This window comes from Phocoena sinus, chromosome 5, assembly GCF_008692025.1.
Source record: "Phocoena sinus isolate mPhoSin1 chromosome 5, mPhoSin1.pri, whole genome shotgun sequence".
In the NCBI taxonomy this organism is placed as follows: Eukaryota; Metazoa; Chordata; class Mammalia; order Artiodactyla; family Phocoenidae; genus Phocoena; species Phocoena sinus.
This window is the reverse complement of record NC_045767.1, coordinates 119,150,516-119,172,718: the sequence shown is the minus strand read 5'-3', so window position 1 is coordinate 119,172,718 and position 22,203 is coordinate 119,150,516. Positions and strand designations below refer to the sequence as shown.

General features: G+C 43.0%; 1 protein-coding gene across 1 annotated transcript in view; it reads right to left on the bottom strand.

The window, feature by feature from the left end:
• Positions 1 to 22,203, bottom strand: part of SETD7 (SET domain containing 7, histone lysine methyltransferase) — a 49,393-nt gene that overhangs the window by 6,105 nt on the left and 21,085 nt on the right. Inside the window, exons 5-8 of the mRNA XM_032632563.1 lie at positions 18,223 to 18,412; positions 11,871 to 11,952; positions 9,527 to 9,644; positions 4,681 to 4,838 (exon numbers count right to left, since the gene is read on the bottom strand). Of these exons, the coding sequence (XP_032488454.1) occupies positions 4,681 to 4,838; positions 9,527 to 9,644; positions 11,871 to 11,952; positions 18,223 to 18,412 (548 nt within the window). The remainder of the gene's footprint in view (positions 1 to 4,680; positions 4,839 to 9,526; positions 9,645 to 11,870; positions 11,953 to 18,222; positions 18,413 to 22,203) is intronic.

The window sequence follows — 22,203 nt, the reverse complement described above, 5'->3', positions numbered from 1 at the left end:
TGTCAGCATTTCAGCTGTACCTCGGGGAAAGGCTTTGCCAGGGCACTTCTGGAGTTGTAAGAAAGGGCCCTGTGGATTTTCAAAAGCAAAACCCTCTGTTTTCCATCCTGTACCTACAGAGGAAGAGTTATTTTCTAGCATAAAAGTAAATGAAGGGCTTCCCTGGTGGCGCAGTGGTTGAGAGTCTGCCTGCTGATGCAGGGGACACGGGTTCGTGCCCCGGTCCGGGAAGATCCCACATGCCACGGAGCAGCTGGGCCCGTGAGCCATGGCCGCTGAGCCTGCGCGTCCGGAGCCTGTGCTCCGCAACGGGAGAGGCCACAACAGTGAGAGGCCCGCGTACCGCAAAAAAAAAAAAAAAAAAAAAAAAAGTAAATGAAGATTTTTTTTTTTTCCCAAGAGGGAAGCCCAGACCGCTCTGCCATCCTGCTTCTTTCAGATTTCCCTCCGATGCACCCTGTGATGGGAGAGGCCGGGCTAAAGCTAGGATTATGCTCCTCTGCCAGAGGCTCCCAGCCTGGCTCACCTGCACAGCTCCCTGCAGGGAAACGGGAGCTAAATAAGTATTAAGAGACTCATCTCCTCTAACAGCTGCTGAAACCCAACACGGATACCTGGAAGGCAGGCCAGAAAGAAATTAACTCTGTTCTCCTATGCATCTGGTCAAATCCATTCATTTATAGTTACATTTTGAACAAAGGGCATTGAAACACCAGAGGAGGAGGTTCCAGGCCCGGAAGTCAGAGGTACATGGGGCTTGATGGCAAGCGCTTGGTGGGAGAGGAGTGTGTCTGCAGTGTATGGACATATTTTGTGGGGAGTAAAAAGGAACAAGCACACCTTCACTCCAAGGGGGCCTCTATGTCCACCCCCTTTGGCTGTCCTGTTTCTTGGAAAGCACACTTGATTTGGGCCCGAAGACTTCGGTGTGAGTCCTGGTGCCACACATTATTACTGCCTCCTTCTGGAAAGCTCACCTCTGTGTCTCTGAATCTCACTTTCCTCACCTGCCAAATCATGATAACACCAGTAATCCTTATCCTCCAAGAGTCATTGTGGTGACAAGATAGGGTCACATAAATAAAGCACCACACGCAGTGCCTGGCACAACTGAAGACTCGTATCAGTTGTGACATGTGTAAGCAAGCACGTGGGCATATGAGAGCACGCACGTGCACAGAAATCTCAGACTGTGCTCCAGCACATAGGACATCCCTGGATCAGGGATTTGGGAATTCCTTATTAAAATCACAACTCTTTGCCTCTAAATTAAAATATTTCATTAAAAAATAATACTCCTTACAATGGAATATTACTCGGCCATAAAAAAGAATGAAAGAATGCCATTTGCAGCAACATGGATGGACCTAGGGATGATCATACTAAGTGAAGTAAGTCAGACAGAAGACAAATATTTTATGATATCACTTATATGTGGAATCTTAAAAAAAATGATACAAATGAATTTATTTACAAAACAGAAACAGACTCGCAGACATAGAAAACAAACCTATGGTTACCAAAGGTGAAAGGCGGGGAGAGGGGGAGGGATAAAGTAGGAGTATGGGATTAACAGATACACACTACTATATATAAAATAGATAAACAACAAGGACCTACTGTATAGCACAGGGAACTATATTCAATATCTTGTAATAACCTATAATGGGAAAGCATCTGAAAATGAATATATGTATATCCAAATCACTTTGCTGTACACCTGAAACTAACACAGTATTGTAAATCAGTGATACTTCAGTAAAAAAAATACTCCTGAAATGGAGCTCTAGGTAACCTTCTGGTTCACTGGAAAAAATCCCACAAGAAGCCTAAGATTTCTCTTAGCGTCCTCTTGTACTTTAATTTTCTTGCTCATTATCGTTATCCTCAGGGAGTAGAAAATGGACAGACTGAAAAGACAGAACTCAATCTCAGGCGCTGATTCTTCAAAGCAGCCCTAAGGCACAATGGTTAAGAGCACTTCTCCACTTTGACAAGAGCCCTGTGCTCCTTTTCTTTTTTTTTTTTTTTTGCGGTACGCGGGCCTCTCACTGTTGTGGCCTCTCCCGTTGCGGAGCACAGGCTCCGGACGCGCAGGCTCAGCGGCCATGGCTCACGGGCCCAGCCGCTCCGCGGCATGTGGGATCTTCCCGGACCGGGGCAGGAACCCGTGTCCCCTGCATCGGCAGGCGGACTCTCAACCACTGCGCCACCAGGGAAGCCCGAGCTCTGCGTTTCTTGTCGCTGATCTGGGACCAGCGGTAATACCAGAAGCCCCATGAAGTTACTGGGAGGATTGAATGACAATGTGCACAGAAGGCTTTAGCACAGCACCGACCTAGAGGAAGTGCTCAGGAAACACTGGCTGCACGATTAGCACTCAGACCAAACCTCTGGGCCACACTCTTCGGTCCCTTGTCAACAAGTAACCTATATTTACAGCGAGAAAAGTAGTTCCTGCCTATCTGTCCATTTGGCACGCTGTACCAGACTACAGTTAAAACAGCTTATAGAAGTGCTGTTCTGTTTAAGTTACAGTGTGCATAACAGTACCAGTGATTTTAGAAACAAATGAATGCCATGGATTGGTATCTGAATGTTATATTTGATTATTATTCAGCTAGTCTCCCCATGACCCCAAATAACTAATCGTTCACATTGGGCTTAGAAAAAAAAAAACTCTGAGGAGGGAGTTGATTTTGCACAAATGGTTCCTTCTCTTGTCTCCTGTGCTCTCTTCTTTTTGATGAGAAAAATCATGTTCTTGCCATGAAATCACAGGACTCATTTGCTTTAAGGGGCAGCCTAAGTAGCATTTGTTATCCTTAGTTACCACTGCTTTAAAGGGTTGTGGTTCAGCTGTGTGCAGCCTGCAACGATGCTTTGGCCTAATTCACACTGGCCGTGAAAGCCTTGGAGTTAATAACAGTGTCAGTTTCATTCCACATGACACATGTCCTTTGCCGTTTCTACCCGCCCTTTAAACAGAAGTTGTAGCTTCAGTACTTGGTACTGGCTGCCAAGGAGAGCAAGTCAGTGCCAGAACAATTTTAAAGCCATCTCAGGGATGCAAGAAGGGACACTCAAATCCTGGCAATTTTCCTACAGATTAAATGCACATGATCAGATCCTGCTTATGTTAACAAGCTAGAGGACTAAGTGACAGCAAACTACAGCTGAGCAGAAAAGGTTGCACACAGCTGCGTAATCCCTAGACTCCTAGCCTGTCCTCAGGCTGAGTTAAGGACAGCAACAACATGGAATCTCAGCTGTATCCTTTAAGGCATAGTCGGAGATGCTTGCCTTTTGGAAGAGAGGGTTCAGGGGGCACATGAAAACTACTAAGATATTTGTAGGACTACTGTGTGGAAGAGAGACTGACACTGTACACAAGAAAAAAAGGCAGGTAATTAGGGCCAAGGGCTGGATATTACAGGGAAACCCGTAAGGGCTCAACAGAAGGAACTTTCTAATCATCAAAGCCCAACAGCTAATTCCATGATATGTATTTGTTTGTCCAGACAGCCGCCTTTGTGGATAATGGTAAGGTTCTCATCAATGGAGGTTTCCAAGAGGTTCAATGCACCATTGGAAGGGGAAGTAGGACTATTTGATTTTTTAAAATAATGATTTTGTTGAGATGTAATTCATGTCTTATAAAATTCATCCATTTAAAGTGTACAATTCAGTGGTTTTCAGTTGTGCAACCATCGCCACTAATTTTGGAAGCTTTCATCAGCCTCAAAAGGAACCTCCACGCTCATTAGCCATCAACTTCTACTCCGCCCACCCCCGCCCCCAGCTCTAGGCAACCACTGATCGCATTCTGTCTCTGCGGCTATAGTGGACTGTTCATATACATGGAAATCATACACTACATGCTCTTGTGACTGGCTCCTTTTTAAATATTTATTTATTTATTCTGGCTACACTGGGTCTTCATTGCAAGCATGCGGGATCTTCGTGGCGGCATGTGGGATCTTCGTGGCAGCATGTGGGATCTTTAGTTGCGGCACGTGGGATCTTTAGTTGTGGCATGTGGGATCTTCAGTTGTGGCATGCAGGCTCTTAGTTGCGGCATGCATGCGGGATCCAGTTCCCCCACCAGGGATCGAACCCAGGGCCCCTGCATTGGGAGCGTGGAGTCTTAACCACTGGACCACCAGGGAAGTCCCCATGACTGGCTTCTTGCACTTAGCATGTCTTCAAGGCTCATCCATGTTGTAGCATGTGTTCAGTATTTCATTCCTCTTGATTGTTAAATGATAGGGACTCTGATTTTACACGGTTTTTTCCAATACTGAGAGCTCACGCCCTAGGCTTAGGATCTTTTGGTTCTTCCTCGCACATAATAAAAGGATTCCCTAATCTCCACTGTGCAGTCATTTCAATTTGTACTATTACTTCAAAGGACACTACCCTTAATTTTCCAGAATGAGACAACTAAAGGACAAAAAAGCCACAATAAAACAGCAACCACTAAGTACAGCATTTCCACAGCATTTCTACTCTTTGAAGCACTTTTCCATTTCTGAGTTTCAAGTTATAACCATGAGGCCCCTGGCCAGAGGACCCTCGAATAGTCTGAGGAAGTCACCTTCCTCGAGGCAGGATGACACCTTTGAGGTGCCCTCCTCATTCTCGGGGCCCCAGCCACTGGCCGCTTGGTATCCTACTCACATGTCATAGATGCAGTTCGGAGTGAAGGAGTGATTTGCCTTGTGTCCTAAGGAGGCACAGTACTTGGATACACGGTTGTAGGGCTCAGGCACATCAATGACTGTTTCTTCATCGAGGGAGAGGGTGTTCCCATTAAGAGTCCAGTCCCTGCTATCAACCTGCAGAAAACAAGAAAGCGAACATTAGAAAGGCCCTTCCTCCCAGGAGCTCAAAGGACACCGGAGATATTAACTCATTTATCCTTAAACTTCACAGTTTGAGTGCCATATACATGGAAAGAGCCTAAGGCATCCCTTGCACCTCGATGGTGCAAACCCTGCACACTGATGGTGCACAAGGCGTATGTGGGCAGCGCCGGGCAGCTCAACTTAGCATTTATTGATTTTCCCTTATCTTATATGAAAAAAAGGATTTAAAGTCCCTTTACAAAGACACAAAAAAATAACCAGATGTCTTTTTTTTTAACATCTTTATTGGAGTATAATTGCTTTACAATGGTGTAAAGTTGGTATAAAGTTTCTGCTTTATAACAAAGTGAATCAGCTATACATATGCATATATCCCCATATCTCCTCCCTCTTGCATCTCCCTCCCACCCTCCCTATCCCACCGCTCTAGGTGGTCACAAAGCACCGAGCTGATCTCCCTGTGCTATGAGGCTGCTTCCACAAGCTATCTTTTTTACATTTGGTAGTGTATATATGTCCATGCCACTCTCTCACTTCGTCCCAGCTTACCCTTCCCCCTCCCCGTGTCCTCAAGTCCATGCTCTACGTCTGCATCTTTACTCCTGTCCTGCCCCTAGGTTCTTCAGAACTTTTTTTTTTTTTGGATTCTATATATATGTTAGCATATGGTATTTGTTTTTCTCTTTCTGACTTACTTCACTCTGTATGACAGACTCTAGGTCCATCCACCTTACTACAAATAACTCAATTTCGTTTCTTTTTATGGCTGAGTAATATCCCATTGTATATATGTGCCACATCTTCTTTATCCATTCATCTGTCGATGGACACTTAGGCTGCCTCCATGTCCTGGCTATTGTAAATAGAGCTGCAATGAATGTTGTGGTACATAACTCTTTTTGAATTATGGTTTTCTCAGGGTATACAGTGGTATATAGTGGCCCAGTAGTGGGATTGCTGGGTCATATGGTAGTTCTATTTTTAGTTTTTTAAGGAACCTCCATACTGTTCTCCATAGTGGCTGTATCAATTTACATTCGCACCAAGAGTACAAGAGGGTTCCCTTTTCTCCACACCCTCTCCAGCATTTACTGTTTGTAGATTTTTTGATGATGGCCATTCTGACCAGTGTGAAGTGATACCTCATTGTACTTTTGATCTGCATTTCTCTAATGATTAGTGATGTTGCATCCTTTCATATGTTTGTTGGTGATCTGTATATCTTCTTTGGAGAAATGTCTATTTAGGTCTTCTGCCCATTTTTGGATTGGGTTGTTTGTTTTGTTTTCAATAAATTTATTTATTTATTTATTTTTGGCTGTGTTGGGTCTTCGTTGCTGCGCACGGGCTTTCTCTAGTTGCGGCGTGAGTGGGGGCTACTCCTCATTACAATGGGCGGGCTTTTCATTGCAGTGGCTTCTCTTGTTGCAGAGCACGGGCTCTAAGCCCGGAGGCTTCAGTAGCTGTGGCACATGGGCTTAGTTGCTCTGCGGCATGTGGGACCCTCCCGGACCAGGACTCAAATCCATGTCCCCTGCATTGGCAGGTAGATTCTTAACCACTTTGCCACCAGGTAAGTCCCAGGTTGTTTGTTTTTTTTTGATATTGAGTTGCATGAGCTGCTTGTAAACTTTGGAGATTAATCCTTTGTCAGTTGCTTCATTTGCAAATATTTTCTCCCATTCTGAGGGTTGTCTTTTCATCTTGTTTATGGTTTCCTTTGCTGTGCAAAAGCTTTTAAGTTTCATTAGGTCCCATTTGTTTATTTTTGTTTTTATTTCCATTTCTCTAGGAGGTGGGTCAAAAAGGATCTTGCTGTGATTGATGTCATAAGGTGTTCTGCCTATGTTTTCCTCTAAGAGTTTCACAGTGTCGGGCCTTACATTTATAACCAGATGTCTTGAATTAAAAGCAGGTGAGTGTTATGTCAACGAGTCAAAGATGGCGTCTGTGTATGGGCCCCTAGGTTGTTTATTTCTTCACTGCTGGCTGAGATCTGTTACCTTAAAAGCCCATCACCACCAACCTTAAATTTTTACATACCCCACTGTTATTTTAAATAGCCCAAACAGAGCAGAGTTTTAGCCATTCAGAGTTTGCTTCATCCACAAAACCTCACCCCACATCTGCTAGGAGCAGGTAGGTAAACCCAGGACCATAAAGACGCCAGACTGTAGCTGTCCTTTGGAGTTCTTTGGTGCAGAGATCCCTCCCAGGCTACACATCACCTGGACATGTCAACCCCCTCTCTCATCCCTCTCTTTCCCAGGAGTTCCCTTGCCCTGCTCCCCTCTGGACCTTGGCCCCTGTGCCATAAGCCTCTGAATGGCCTCATGCTGGGAGGACACCCCCTCTCATGCAGCCCCGCCCAATCACCACCCAATATCTATAAAGCTTGTTGTGTGCTGCTGCCTCTTGTGGTCTTTTTCTTTAATCAGCCCTCAAATCTCTTGAACCTCTACAGAGAGAAGGATGAAGCCAAAGAAAAATGAAAGTAAGAACATCAAACAGAACCAGAAACCTAAGGAATGCAAAACTGAGCGCCAGAAAAGTCCTACACCTTTGCTGCAGGTGGGCAATCGGTGTGACCAGCAGAGTCACGGACAACCAGTGTGCTTTCTCACCCACAGCAGGACTCACTATCCGCTGTGCAAGCAGCAGGCATCCCTTCTCCCAACCAGTCCTGACCAACAGGCCCCAGCATCTGTGCATGCCAGCAAGGACAGCGTTTTGGAACCAACAGGATCACACTTTCATTTAAAAACTGTTGACACTCAGAGGTATACCACCTCTCCTGTCTGTAAGCTACAATTACGCTTTTATTTGTATCTGATATTCAATCAACAGATACTGACTGAGCACCTACCATATGCTAGGCACTGTTCTAGGTGCAGGGGATACAGCAGTGATGAAAGTGAAAAAATCTTCATGGATCTTAATATTCCAGACCTGTTATGTGATTTGATATATGATACTCAGTACCATCTTCCTTATGTTGCCACTAGTTGTGTATTTTTCTCATCTAAACTTCATGAAGGCAAGGAGGCACCCTCATTCATTTATATAGTGAGTTTCAGCACAGAGCCAGATTCTGCCGTTAGAAACCTTGCTTGAATTCTGCCAGTTACTATATTTGTGGCCTTAGGCAAACTGCTTAACCTCTCTTGGCTTCAGTTTCCTTAGATGTAAAACGTTTGAATAAATTATGTATCAGTATCCCAAGCCACCGTCCACAGGCTGAATTTCTTGGACTTTCTGGATTGACCATCACAAGGGGACACAGCGAGGCAGATCACAGCTCGGTTTCTGCACTGACACCTTTGCCTGGGCGGCTGCTTTGAATGTACAGTGACTTGATTATTTCTCGGCCTTTTGCTTTTTATCATTCCATAGGAACAAATGAAAAATGAAGACGTGAAGGTGGGATGTGAGTGATCGGCTTAAGTCCCACCCAACTTCACACAAGTGAGACCAGGATGGACAGAGCCCTAGCTGTGTTCAAAGCATCAAGCTTTCACCCTTAAGCAGACACTTAAGGAAGCTAGTTGTGAAGTAAAGAAACAAAAACAAAAAAACATATATGAAATCTGAGAAGTGTATCAAAGATTGTGTCTTAAAGGCAAGAGGTGATTCAACTCTTCAACTTTTAATTTTAATTTTTTTTGGAAATAGAACCCTTCCAGGTAAGATGGAGGCTATTGTATGCCTTTTGCACAGACAGAAGTAGGGGCCCTTCCTGTAAAGCACCCCACCCAAGGTCATAAATTAATTATTGACAGAGTCCAGTTGGATCTCAATTTTTCAGATACTGGGTGTAGTCCAATACAAAGCAATTACTGTCTCCCTGATGGCACCAGCCCACTCTCTATAAAATAGCTGTGGAATGTAAAAAAAAAAAAAAAAAAAAAAAAAAAATCATACTAAAGCTCAAAATAAAGAGGAAAATTGGGACATCCCTGGCGGTCCAGTGGTTAAGATTCTGCATTTCCACTGCAGGGGGTGCGGATTCAATCCCTGGTCGGGGAACTAAGATCCCACATGCCGTGCAGTGTGGCCAAAAAAAAAAAAAAAAAAAAAAAAAGATGAATAGACTTGATTTCACAACAATTAAAAAAAATAAGAGGAAAATATCTGCTATAGACTGAACGTTGATGTCCCCCCTCCAAACATATGTTGAAATCTCATCTCCAATGTCAGGGTATCCGGAGGTGGGGTCTTTGGGAGGTGTTTAGGTCATGCCAGCAGGCAGAGCGCTCATGAATGGGATTAGTGTCTTATAAAAGAGGCCCCAGAGAGCTCCCTCATCCCTCCTGCCATATGAAGTTACAGCAAAAAGAGGGACATCTATGAACCAGGAAGCAGGCTCTCACCAGACACTGAATCTGTTGGCACCTTGATCTTGGACTTCCCAGCCTCCAGAACTGTGAGGAATCAATTTCTGTTGTTCATAAGCTACATAATCTATGGTGTCTTTGCTAAAGCAGTCTGAGGCTGGCTGTAAGACAATATCCAAGCATTTTACAAAAAATCCTAGCTTTTTGCTCCTTTATATTCCTAGTGAATATTAAAGTAAAAGGACTAATGAGAAAATTAATAAGGGTGCTTGAAACAAAACCCTTTAACCAATCACGCTGATTTTCCACTTCTACCCCGCTCACCTCTTGGTGTGTAATTCGGACTCCATTATAAAAAGACATAACAGTATTGGGTCCCACTGCTACCTTTGAAAACAGTCCTTCTCCAGCACTGGAAATGAGAGATTCCGCAACATAAACCCTAAACAGAAAAAAGGGGCAAATAATGATTTTTTTTTAGTTTGATATGTCATCCCTTACATCAACCACCAAAATATTCTTATAGCTACGGAATACAAAATGTCAGTTCATAATAATCCAATGAGGAAGTAAGAAACAGAGAAACCACATACTTTGGCCTTAGAAACTGGAGAACTGTTACTTATTTCTCTCACTGCTCTCTAATAAAGGGATTATTAGTATATATTCACAAGGTAACTCAGTGCTTGATAGAAGGTTTTTAAAAATTTGTCTGTTTTAATTAATGACAATTTCCACTGTCTTCCTAGACAAGGCAAACATTTCCCAAAGCTAATTAAAGCTATACCTAAGTTTCTCAGTGCCAAATAGGAGGGAAAGACTGTTTTAATGGAGCCCCAAGATGAATCTTTTACATAATAAAATATATCCAATAAGCACTTCCCAACAAAGGAGTTTATAGCAGATCAGCTCAAGGACCAAATCTGGCTGTGTCCATTTTTGTAAATAAAGTTTTATTGGGACACGGCCACACCTATCTGTTCAATATTATCTATGACTGCTTTAGCATTACAAAGGTAGACTTAAGTAGTTGCAGTAGAGACCCACAAAGCCTAAAATACTGACCACGTGGCCCTTTATAGGACAAGTTTGCCAACCACTGGTTTATAAGAAAACAGCACTCATGATTATGGAACTGGATTTAGTAAGTAAGTACATGCCCCATCCACAGGATTTCAGTTCTTCTGGCCCCTGTGATGTAATGACTCTGGTGGAACTGGTCATCTGGGATTTTTGTTATGTAGATATTCTGCTTATTTGATGGGCTGGAAGGCTGAATTATTGCTTTTACCTCTTGACTCTCTCCCAGGGACAGAATTATACGTCCTGCTGCTTGGCCGCACGACTGCCCTTCAGCTTGGGCTGAGGATACATCCCTGCCTGACTGACTTTGGTCTTGGCCATGTGATCCGCTTTGCAACTAGGCAGAAGTGACTGCAAAGCTAGGTCTTGGATATTAAGAAGCATGGCAAGTTTCTGCCAGCTTCCTTGAGTTTCCATTCATCTCCACAAGAAGAAGATGCTCTGGGGGGCTGTTGCTCCCTTAGCCTGAGTCTTGGAATGAAGGCATGTGAGACAGACTGGAACCCCACTTGAAACCTGGAGTGTAGCCTAGTCCAGCTGAGCTGAGTTGAGCCCAGTCAAAAGTGGCTGAACGTCAGCCAATCTGCAGAAGCACGAGTGTAAAAGAAAATGTTTGCCTTCATAAATCACTGATAGTCTGAGGGTATTGTTATGTGGCATCATCACAATGACAGTAACAAAAAATGACTGATGCATACGGTTATGGTACTGTTGTGTTTTGGGGGCTAACAAGAGACCAAACCTTTCTCCCTGCAAACAGGCCAGAGCCTCGTGTCAAGAAAGAGGCCATTCATCCATTGTGACATTGTGGTGTCAGTCCTGTCAGTTAAACCAGGGAAGAGGCCTTTTCTCCGATGGGGACGGGACAGAAACTGAATAGAAGCCACGCTTACAGAGTGAGGCCAAGAGAAAGCCAACTGCAGATGGCACTCTTACCCACAAACAGGCCAGTCGCTGGGGAATAAGAACCCCAGGGAGGAGACCAGAGAAAACCATACCAGGAGCTTAGAGTTTAGCTAGGGTATGAAATGGAACAGGGCTTGACACTCTGGGAGGGATCTTATAGAATCAGAAAGTTGTAATTTATAAGCTGGAATTTTTTATGCTTCTTGTATTTTCTTTGTTTCACTCCTGTCTTCCCTTAGTGAATAAAGAAATTATCTCACATTCCAGACCCCCTCGCTGGGCTAAGTAGAAAAGGAGGCATTTGGTCCCTGCCTCGGCTAGAGCTTTCAAGAGTGTGTAATGCTCCCTAGGGGCCAGCAGGGGCTAAGGCACAAACTGTGGCACCAGAGCCCCAAGAAAGGGGACACTTGAGCAGGGCATAGCTGGCTGCCCGGCCCAACTGCTGTCTTTGTAGAAGCTTCATTCTGGGACTGACACACAAGCTGTTCTGTGCTTTATGGGTGGAAAAACTTCCTTACAGGGACAGATTCTATATGACAATAAAAACACTCTTCCTCGGAATATATGAATTTTTTTTCTGCTCAAGAACTCAGCCTTAGCAGAGGGCCAATAATTCCTACCACAAGGGTTATTTAATCTCACATAAATGGTGCTGTTTAAACCACATGGAAAAAATTACCTCTCTGATTCATATGGATCTGGAAGAAGGGCATTGGTAGAAATGCAAGATGAAGTTGACTTATCAAAGTGGTACACCGAACCTAAAAAGCAAACAAAAATCTCAGTACAAGGCCCAGAGTTAGGGAAGAGCGTTCTCTCTATCCACAGGACCAGAGTTAAATAATGAAAAGTGTTATTCAAGTTAGGCCAACTAGAATGAAATTCTTCAACAGAAATGGGTAGTTTTTAAAAATGATAATAGGTTTTTATGATAAGAAAGTTTACTGGAGCGGGTTAGGGGGAAAAAAGTTTACTTAATACTGAGTGTGCAAACATCATAAATGTCTTAGCTTCATTCTCCATCATATTCACATGAATCTCTTGGTGATTAAAATAACATCCATTATATTTAAGAGAATTTACGATTGTGAATAGATAAACCCCAACTCCTCGTTTTGTTACGTAGTAAAAGACACACATACGGGTTTGATTTCTTTTCCTGAATATCTAAGTGGAAAAAATACATACAGATAATCAGGAAAAAGTTAATCTAAAGAAATACTTTTTTTATATTACTCCTGAAATGCTTTCACTTTGTTCAAGAATATAATAATGAAGATGGATACCATGTTATACAGCATAATGTACTTTCTCTCTTTCATTCTACAAATATCTGGAATTACCTGGGTGCTCTACATCTAAGCATCATCCACACCATTTGGTACAACTGATGTTATACCTCTAAGATCATTTACGATTGGAGAATCATAAATATAACAAATATTGCCATAACATCAAATATTCTTATACGAGGGGATTAAAATCTGCTGTTTTGCTTGTTGAACTTTGTGATGTCGAATTGAGTTGCTAAAAGATATTTTTAGGTTATTACTGAATACAGCAATTGGATGCTTAGTAGATGGGAACGGTAACGTGTGGTAATATTAGTTCTAATTAAAATATGTGATAGAGGGACTTCCTTGGTGGCGCAGTGGTTAAGAACCCGCCTGCCAACGCAGGGGACATGGGTTCGATCCCTGGTCCGGGAAGATCCCACATAATGTGGAGCAACGAAGCCCATGCACCAAAACTGCTGAGACTGCGTGCTGCAACTAGTGAAGCCTGAGCACTGCAACGAAGAGTAGCCCCCGCTCGCTGCAACTAGAGAAAGCTCACGCACAGCAACAAAGACCCAAAGCAGACAAAAATTAAAAAATAAAATAAAATAAAATTTAAAAAAGTTCAATGCCAAGGGAATACTGTGTAAAAAAAAAATATGTGATAGAATGAAATAGTAGCTGACTGGCTAGATAACATGCTTCCTATAGGCAGGTTTACACCAGTCATTACAAATTGCTGTGCAAGATATAAATGGATAGTTTTTAGGTTTGTTCTGGAGTTTTGTTCTCAGGTCTTAATAAACAGCCATCAGAAGTATCTTTTAAAATCCCATTTTTGCTTTTGAATTTTCTTTATTCATATGGTTTAAAAGCTGCTTGTGCAATTACAATTTTTAATCAAGAAAAAGCTTTGTCATGAAAATTTGAGATCTCTCTGGTCAGATCAGATTGGATAATAGTTTTAAATTTTTCTTGTGGTTTTCTTCATACTAGACACAGTCTATAGAATCCAACCACCCACCCCTGGCAATTGTCTCCTTCACTAAAAATAAATTCAGCCTCAGCAGAATTAAGGAGAACAGACTGCTTTTGAGAAAGCATTAACAAAGTCATCTTATTTCTATTAAAGTGGTTCAGAAGCCAATTAGTAATTTATTCCAGAAACGAAGGTACACAACCGTCCTAGAATTAATGTTCGTTCTCTGCAAAGAATTAGCTTCAGAGCATCCTCCCAGAGCACAAGGAAGACATACGGTGTTCCAAAGGCTAATAAGTAAAGAAACAAGTTTTGGAACTGGAGGGCTTACTCCAGCAAAGTCAATTACTTTAGGTACTAAGGCATCACAAATTATTCCATTAAGCAATTCCTAAGTGGTTACCAATGGCTACCAGGTCCTCTTTCTGTTTCCTTTTTTTATACAATCAAAACCCAAATTAATGGGCTTCCCTGGTGGCACAGTGGTTAAGAATCCGCCTGCCAATGCAGGGGACACGGGTTCAAGCCCTGGTCCGGGAAGGTACCACATGCCGCGGAGCAACTAAGCCCGTGTGCCCCAACTACTGAGCCTGCGCTCTAGGGCCCACGAGCCACAACTACTGAGCCTGCATGCCACAACTACTGAAGCCCACGCTCCTGGAGCCTGTTCTCCGCAACAGAGAAGCCACCGCAATGAGAAGCCCGCGCACCGCAACAAAGAGTGGACCCCGCTCACTGCAACTAGAGAAAGCCCACGCACAGCAACGAAGACCCAACACAGCCAAAAATAAAATAAATAAATAAAATAAAACCCAAATTAATGTCTCAAAGTAAAAGTCAGAAAACAATCCAGATCAGTCGGTGTCTAACCAGGAAACAGACCATTTGAGTATTTCAGAGAGAGAGAATTTAATACAGGGAATTGGTTACACAGAGGCTGGAAGAGCTGGGAAGCCAAACAGGGCAGTGAAGAGCCCAGAAACTGGCAAGAGCAGGAGGCCAAAACCCTGAGCCACAGGGACAGAGGCAGAGGCATTCCTGGAGCTCTAGAGCTGGGGGAGTCCAGGGAAGCTGGACCCGTGGGGGACCGTCCTGCTGGGAGATGGAATCAGGAGACAGGCCACTGCTGGGGACTCTGCTGGACACAGAGAGGGCTTCTCCCTGCTCCTGTCCCTCTCCGTGTCCCCAGCCTGTGGCCAAAGCCAGACAGAAGCCCCAGGCACAAGAGCCTGGGGAATGCAGCCTGCAAGGGGCAGAAGCCCCATGCAGTAAAGCAGGCAGGGAAAGGCTGAGGAATGCATCCGGACCAGCACACAGCCCATTAAAGGACGTTAGTTCAAAAAAGAAGAAAAAACCACTTTCAAACCAAACATTTCTGTGGAATACACATTCTATTGTGCAGAAATTCTCCTGTGAATTCCCATCTCCCTTCCTTAGACTAATACTTTCCTCATGAATGTACTAAGTGCCAACCACACGTAAAGCACTGTGTTAGGGGCTGTGCAGATACCAGTGGGAGTCACATCTCTTCCTGCCCTCAAGGAGCTGATGCACCTTCTTCAGTGCATACCATCCCTCCCTCTACTCCCTTAGACAGGCCTGTGCTCCAGGCAAACGAAAGGAACCCTTTCCTTTTCCTCCTTTCCCCTATCGTTGGTACTATGACCTGTGACTAGAATTCATCCATTCACTTGACAAACATTACTTCTAAGAGGTGAGCCAAGTTGTAAAGATGGAATAGGCAGGGACTTCCCTGGCGGTCCAGTGGTTGGGACTCCTCACTTTCACTGCTAGGGCCCAGGTTCAATCCCTGGTCGGGGAACTAAGATCCCACAAGCTACGCAGCCAAAAAAATAAAAACTAATAAGGGCCTACTGTATAGCACAGGGAACTCTACTCAGTCCTCTGTAATGGCCTATATGGGAAAAGAATCTAAAAAAGAGTAGATATATGTATATGTATAACTGATTCACTTTGCTGTACACCTGAAACTAACACAACGTTGTAAATCAACTATCCTCCAATAAAAAAAATTTTTAAATAAAATTTAAAAAAATGGGAATTCTGATTTAATAGTCCCAAAGTGGGCCTGACAGCCTGCATTTCTAAGAAACATCCAGGTGATGCTGATAACTGTGTTTAAAAAGAAAAAAAAAAAAAAAAAAGATGGAAAAGACATTAGCCAGGGAATGGAATTCCTATGGAAAGAGGCAAAGAGATAAGGAGAAAAGAAATTCCAGGCAGAGGCACAAGGAGAAACTCAGCAAGAAGTAAGTGGAGACAGAGAAGCAGTTTGTGGATCCAAAAGCACAGAGAAAAAGGAGAAGACGGTTGTAGGAGGATTTTAGGTGAGATACTCGATTTCTGTTTCCCTCTTCCCCTCCCTCAACCACTGGACCAGAGGCCACATGACCCAAAAGCCCTCATCTGTCAGCCAGTCAGTGGTTCGATCACTGTAACTGGAAGAGGAAGGAGAGAGAAACAAAAGGAGCAGAACACAGAGTAAAGACTGTGCCCGGTGCCTCCCAGTCACCCAGAGCAGCTATGGTTCCTGACCCTTTTGAGACCCAAATTGTTCAACCTATCCTTAAAAGAACTGGGGCCTGCCAAAATCTTGCCAATAAATCCACCCCCCCTCCTTTTTTTGGCCTTAAGTTAGTTTGAAGAGGGTGTTTGTTATTTGCAACCAGGAGTTCTAAGAAAAATCATCATTCCCCTCTCACTTCCCAAAATGTGTTTCGTACTTATACTAAGAAGAATGTAATAACCACAGTAACTTTCCTGATGGGGGCTTTATGGTAGGTGCCACTATCTGTATTTTATAATGAAAAAACTGGTTCTGAAAGGATAACCAACCTGCCCCAAACCATAATACAGTAAATGTTGGCACTGAGACTCAAACGAGGTGACTCTTAAGTCCAAGACTCTTGCCACTAAAAATGCTGCCACTTCCAAATGCTGCCACTTTTAAAATCTGCATCACCAAGTGGGATCCTCCCCTAGCTGGAGTCTCCTCATTCCTAAACCTTATAACACTCTCTCCTTTTGGAATGGATGTGAAGAGTGCAGATATTAGAGTTTGAAGTTCAAAGATTACTGTTACAACTTAAAAAACCCTTCATTTTGGAATGATTTTAAATTTACAGAAAAGTTGCAAACATAGTACAGAGAGTTCCCAATGCCCCTCACTGCTTCTCCTAATGTTAATTTCTTGTGTTACATGGTACATTTGTCCAAATTAAGAAACCAACATAGCTGCGTTAGTATTGACTGAACTCCAGACTTTATTCAGATTTCACCAGTTTTTCCACGAATGTCCTTTTTCTGTTCCAGGATCCAATCCAGAATCCCATATTGCATTTAAAATGCCTCAATTTTTAACTTAAAAATACAAAACCAGAGACATTTATAACAACCCAAGTTGGACCTAAATGTAAAGTGCTAGGCTTCCTATTTTTGGACTACCACCCTTTGGAGAATCTCCTTCCAATCCAAACAGCTAAATATTATTTAGGCCTATCAAGGCCTAGATATATTATCTTTTCTTTTTTTAAAAAAATATTTATTTATTTATTTGGCTGCGCCAGGTCTCAGTTGCGGCATGCAGGATCTTTAGTTGAGGCACTCAGGATCTTTAGTTGCGGCGCTCGGGATCTCTAGTTGCGGCATGTGGGATCTAGTTCCCGGACCAGGGATTGACCAGGCCCCCTGCATTGACAGTGTGGAGTCTTAACCACTAGACCACCAGGGAAGTCCCTGTATTATCTTTTCTACTTTATTCTCCTTATACTTAACTTGGATTGGAAATGCGTGTATGCATATTTCAAGGAATCAGACCGATTTAGCTTTCTTAATGTTGTGCCACTGAAAATACAAAATCTTGATGTTTTTCTTTGTATATTTTCCAGATTTTCTACAAGAAATAATTTTATACTCAGAAAAAAAGTTTGGTGTGAGATCCTGTACTTCTAAAAGGAAATAGGATTTTTTCTATCATTGATTCCAATAGGATCATTCATGTATGGAATATGTCCTCCAAGAAGATGCTAGACTTTGAAGAGGGCCCGGGTGCCGATGTGCATTTATCCTTCCCAGTCAGAGCTCAGGCTGAATCAGCATTACAATCTGTACCAACTTGGAGATCTGCCTAATTTGATTCTTTATCAGTTAAATCATTAAACTGTTAAGTTTTTTTCCCTGAGATATAATATTTAAAACTGATTAAATTACTGCTGTCATTTCTTCACTCCTTCTGTGTGTTAGAATTATACAGCTATGCCCTTGTCAGATGACTTTTTAGCATGTGCCACTAAAGTGCATGGTGTATATGACCCTGTCTCACTGATGTCCGCCTTGGCCATGTGACTTGCTTTGACCAATGAAAAGTGGGTGAAAGGGACTTTGTGTCAGTTCCAAGCTGAGGCTTTAGGAGGCATCATAGGTGTCTGCTCTTGCTCTGGCTTCCTGTGACCACCTGAGAAAACTGACCCAGGCCACCACTGTCCCTTTAGATTGGGCCCAGAATTAAGACATAGAACAGACTCAGAGCTGACTAGAAGCCTAAGGTCCAGCCTGGCCTGGCCATGCCCCACCTGGACCGGTCGAGTACAGTTGCTTAGCAGACCTGTGTGTGCTGTTGTAAACCACTGAGACGCTGAGGTATCTGTTATGCAGCCAAGCTAATACACCAGACTAGACAAAGAAATTAACTTCTCTTAAGCCGCAACAACCCGTTCTGGAATTAGAGCAACCCGTCTGAAGCAGATTCAACTTACTTCCAGGCATCAGTTCAAAGTGAGGCCTTCCTTCTTCAGTGGACAGAAGAGTAGCCAGTTTCCCTTCTATCATCTCTCCATCAATGAATTTTCCATACAGGGCAGTCCTCTCATCAGGGTACACGTATGCTATCTTCTCTCCAGTCATCTCCCCATCTTCATTTACTTCTCCTACAAGGCTGCCTCCATCCTGATGGGAGAAACCCAAAACCAGAAAATATTATATATAGCATTTATCTATATGACATGAGTTCAAGACATTTCTCTTGTGCACCGCCATTGTGAACAGCACTGATGTGGATCATAACAGTTTCAGAACGCAGAGTTTTTCACATGAGCATGAAAGCGTGATGCATCTCTCCCCTCCCCATCCAGTCCCCTATAAGTTACATGCACAGGGGGCATATAGCCTGATTTAGAGAGTCAAAGACGGAGTTGTGCTTTATAATCCTTGGACAAGCTACTGATACTCTAACTTGGTTTGTTATCTAAGAAACAAACATGTTGTATTTGTGATGTAAGTTACAATCATCGAAAGGAAATGTAACTAAGGGTTACTTTGGGGCAATATCAAATGTGATGAGGTAGCAGGACAGTCTTACTATTCCTATGATTTCTCTTCTCAAATATTGAATTCTGGATTTCTGGTCTAGTAAGAAAATCTTTAGTTCAAAGGTACTTAAGAATGAGTTCAGTACACATGAGTAATGAGAGTCATCCGCACTTTCTAAGGGATAAACAAAAGGACTTGTGGACACTGCCTTTCTGAGAATTCTATTCCATCACTTTTTTTGGAGTCAGAAGGAAAAGTGAAAAAAGATAAACTAAATTCTACGCCCTTCCCCATCACTTCTTTCTTCCCACTCATCTTTATTTACTTCTCCCTTCTCCCTCCTTCCAGGAGAGGAGTCAGCTGTGCTTCCTCTTTAACTGTCATTTGCTTCATTCCAAAGGGTCATTAAATGCTTTAGGGCAGAGGCTATCAGAGAATTCTGTATCCTGGTACCAGTGCTAGGGATATAGTAGATGATATATTCTTAAAACTGATTTGGGATACTAAAACCAATAAGTAATTTTTAAAAAATCTAATCTAGGGTGCAAGAGATGTTCCCCCCTCTTTTTTTTTTCCCATCCAGAAGGTCCTTATGGTATAACTGAAAATCTAAGATCTTCGTGGGTCTGACACAAGACTAGTAAGCCCATGACATCTTCTAAAAGCTTGGATATTCCCCCAACTGAAAGGTTCTAGAAGCAGCTACTCAAAGTCAGTGACGTGGGACGACTTTTAAGTGATTCCAAATGCTGTTTACAGAGAGACAGCAGGAAGAAATACCACCAGGTACAGGATTTCTACAGTTCATCGTAGTCCAATTGCTCTTTGGAGAAAAAAGGTTATCAATTAAAAAATGAATCCCAGCACTGCCATAGAAACAAAAATACTTGGAAGCACTTTTCATGGATAGAAAGTGCATTAGCGACGTATTATTGCTCTTTCTCCTTCCCGAGTTAATTCTTAATAACCCAGCCCGAGCGGGGATGATACTTTTTGCAAGATCTGCCTTCAGGCTTTCAGTGACTGAGCTGAATGGTGTATTTATGCTTCTTATATGCCGTAACTAATATAAGCCATCAACATGATTATTTCTTCAGAACAGGATTCTGTCTTTCTAGGGTCTCACGTTTTTCTTCCCCCTTATGTGCTTTAAACTTCCAGTTTGGGGGACAAATGATTTTATTTGTCTACAATGATAAAGCAGAGATTCTTCTTTTTTTTCCAAAAGGAGTTATGAGTTTGTTTTGTTTTGCTTTGTTTTGTTTGCGGTACGCGGGCCTCTCACTGTTGTGGCCTCTCTTGTCGCGGAGCACAGGCTCCGGACGCGCAGGCTCAGCGGCCATGGCTCACAGGCCCAGCCACTCCACGGCATGTGGGATCTTTCCCAGACCGGGGCACGAACCCGTGTCCCCTGCGTCGGCAGGCGGACTCCCAACCACTGTGCCACCAGGGAAGCCTGGAGTTATGAGTTTTTAATTAAAAACTTTCCATCACTGTTTCAAGGTCAAATTTTGAAAGAAATAAACTGTCCTTAGAGTGAGCTTACAAATCCTGTAGGGAGGATCATTATTTTTGCCTCCCCTTGTTCCTGCTTTGACTTCATGTCACAAACACTTCTTTGTTGGCTGTGTCAGGGGTGCTGGAGAAGAAACTGCTCCTTATTCTCCTCTGCTCAGTGGCTCCCCCTCATGGGAGGAGAAATCGTTCACTTGATTGGTGAGAAGGCAGGATCTGACACCCACTGACACCCAACTCTACTGGGTAGGGGTTAACAGCATAAAGCTGCTGCTCTCATGTGTTCTGCACTTTCGCTCACCTGTCCTGGGAACTGACAGTGCCCACAGGCTGCACCTGCTCCCCTCTCAGTCCTCTACTCTCCCTGGGGAAGCTCCCCCAGGCAGCCCTACTCCTCAAGGGAAACCTGCAGCTTTCTAGCTGCTCTGTGGGCAGCTGGCCCATCCGTTTAGCTCAGAGGGGCAGGAGTAGAAGCCCAGGCCACATCTCCATTCCAACTCCGCCATAATGAAACCAACATCCTGATCCCTGATCCCTATGTCTATTTCTTAATTGATTCCCAGTCCAGAGAGCAGAGCAGTGGGGTGTGATTACCAGCCTCCCCCCGCCCCGACCCCAAACGCCAACAGATACTATATACAAAGTGTTATCAACCAAGTTGATTTTTAAAGTTTGTAACTCTCCCTAGTGCTTCTTCCTTCCCAAGGCAGAGTCTTCTCTCGGTGCTTTAAAAGACAGTGATTAAGGCGGAAGGCCAAAATGCAGCTGCTCATTCTAGGTTTCAAAATGCAACTACATTGAGCCAATCGGATCCATTCACCTCAGTTCATCGTTGATCTCCTCTAGGGACTTAAATTGATCACAGTCACAAGTAAAATGACAGGTAGTGGGAGAATCTGGTAATCCATTACCTCTTTCCTAGACCCACCCTCATGAGGAATTCCACGTTCCCAGGCTTCAAGATTCACTGTCAGATCGGCAGCCCCCCAGCACTGGGCAGCAGGAAGCTTATCCTGCCTACTGATGAAGCAACGAAAGTTTCAGGCTTCCTAACTGGTAAGTACCTCCATCTCTTCTCCCTCTGTAACTGAAAGGACTTGTGAGCTATTGCGGATCCTACCAGGAGAATGTGTAAATGCTTTCGTAATTATTTTAAAAAATGTTTTACAATATTTTTTCTTATGCCTAGAGTATAACTTACTTTTTAGGAACAATAACGTGTAAATAGATTTAGCTGGGACTACTCTTCTTGCTATACATGTTTTTATTAATACTTTTAAATCATAAGAGGATACGGTTAAGAGTAAGGAAAAAAACGTATTTTGACTTAAGCTCTGGACCAAATAAAATATTTCCTCAGGTTTATTTTCTGAAACATTTTCTGGAAATTCACTACAAACAGATGGGGTATTTGAAATGCAAACAAAAATTACAGCATTAATTCCCAGCCATGGGTTTTGCCACATTTTTTTTGCTCTAGTCAGCTCCAGAAAGATCATAAAATGTTATCAAATACTCAAAGGCAAGTTAATTTTAATCACCTTGATTTAAGCAAGATAAACCAGAAAGCAGGGAGTAGGATTGTAAAATCAAGTAACAATAGTGTAGTAAGTCCAAAAAGATGGGAAATTGCTGGATTAGTTCTTACATATGAGGAAGAATAACATTAATTGCAACAACGAGACATTCCACCATCTCTTTCTATATCCCAAAGGAATATTTTTAAAAAGCAACATATTTTTGTCTTTATTAGTGGTACAATCAAACCAGTTTGTCCCAGTTTGTTTTCATCATGACTAATCATTCCTTTCCAAAGCCACCCTGAGGAGGAATTCATAGTAGATCGGAGCACAACAATCAAAGTCAATAGTGAAAGAGTGAGAGGATGTCCCCCTAAGCTGCTGGCTTCAGCT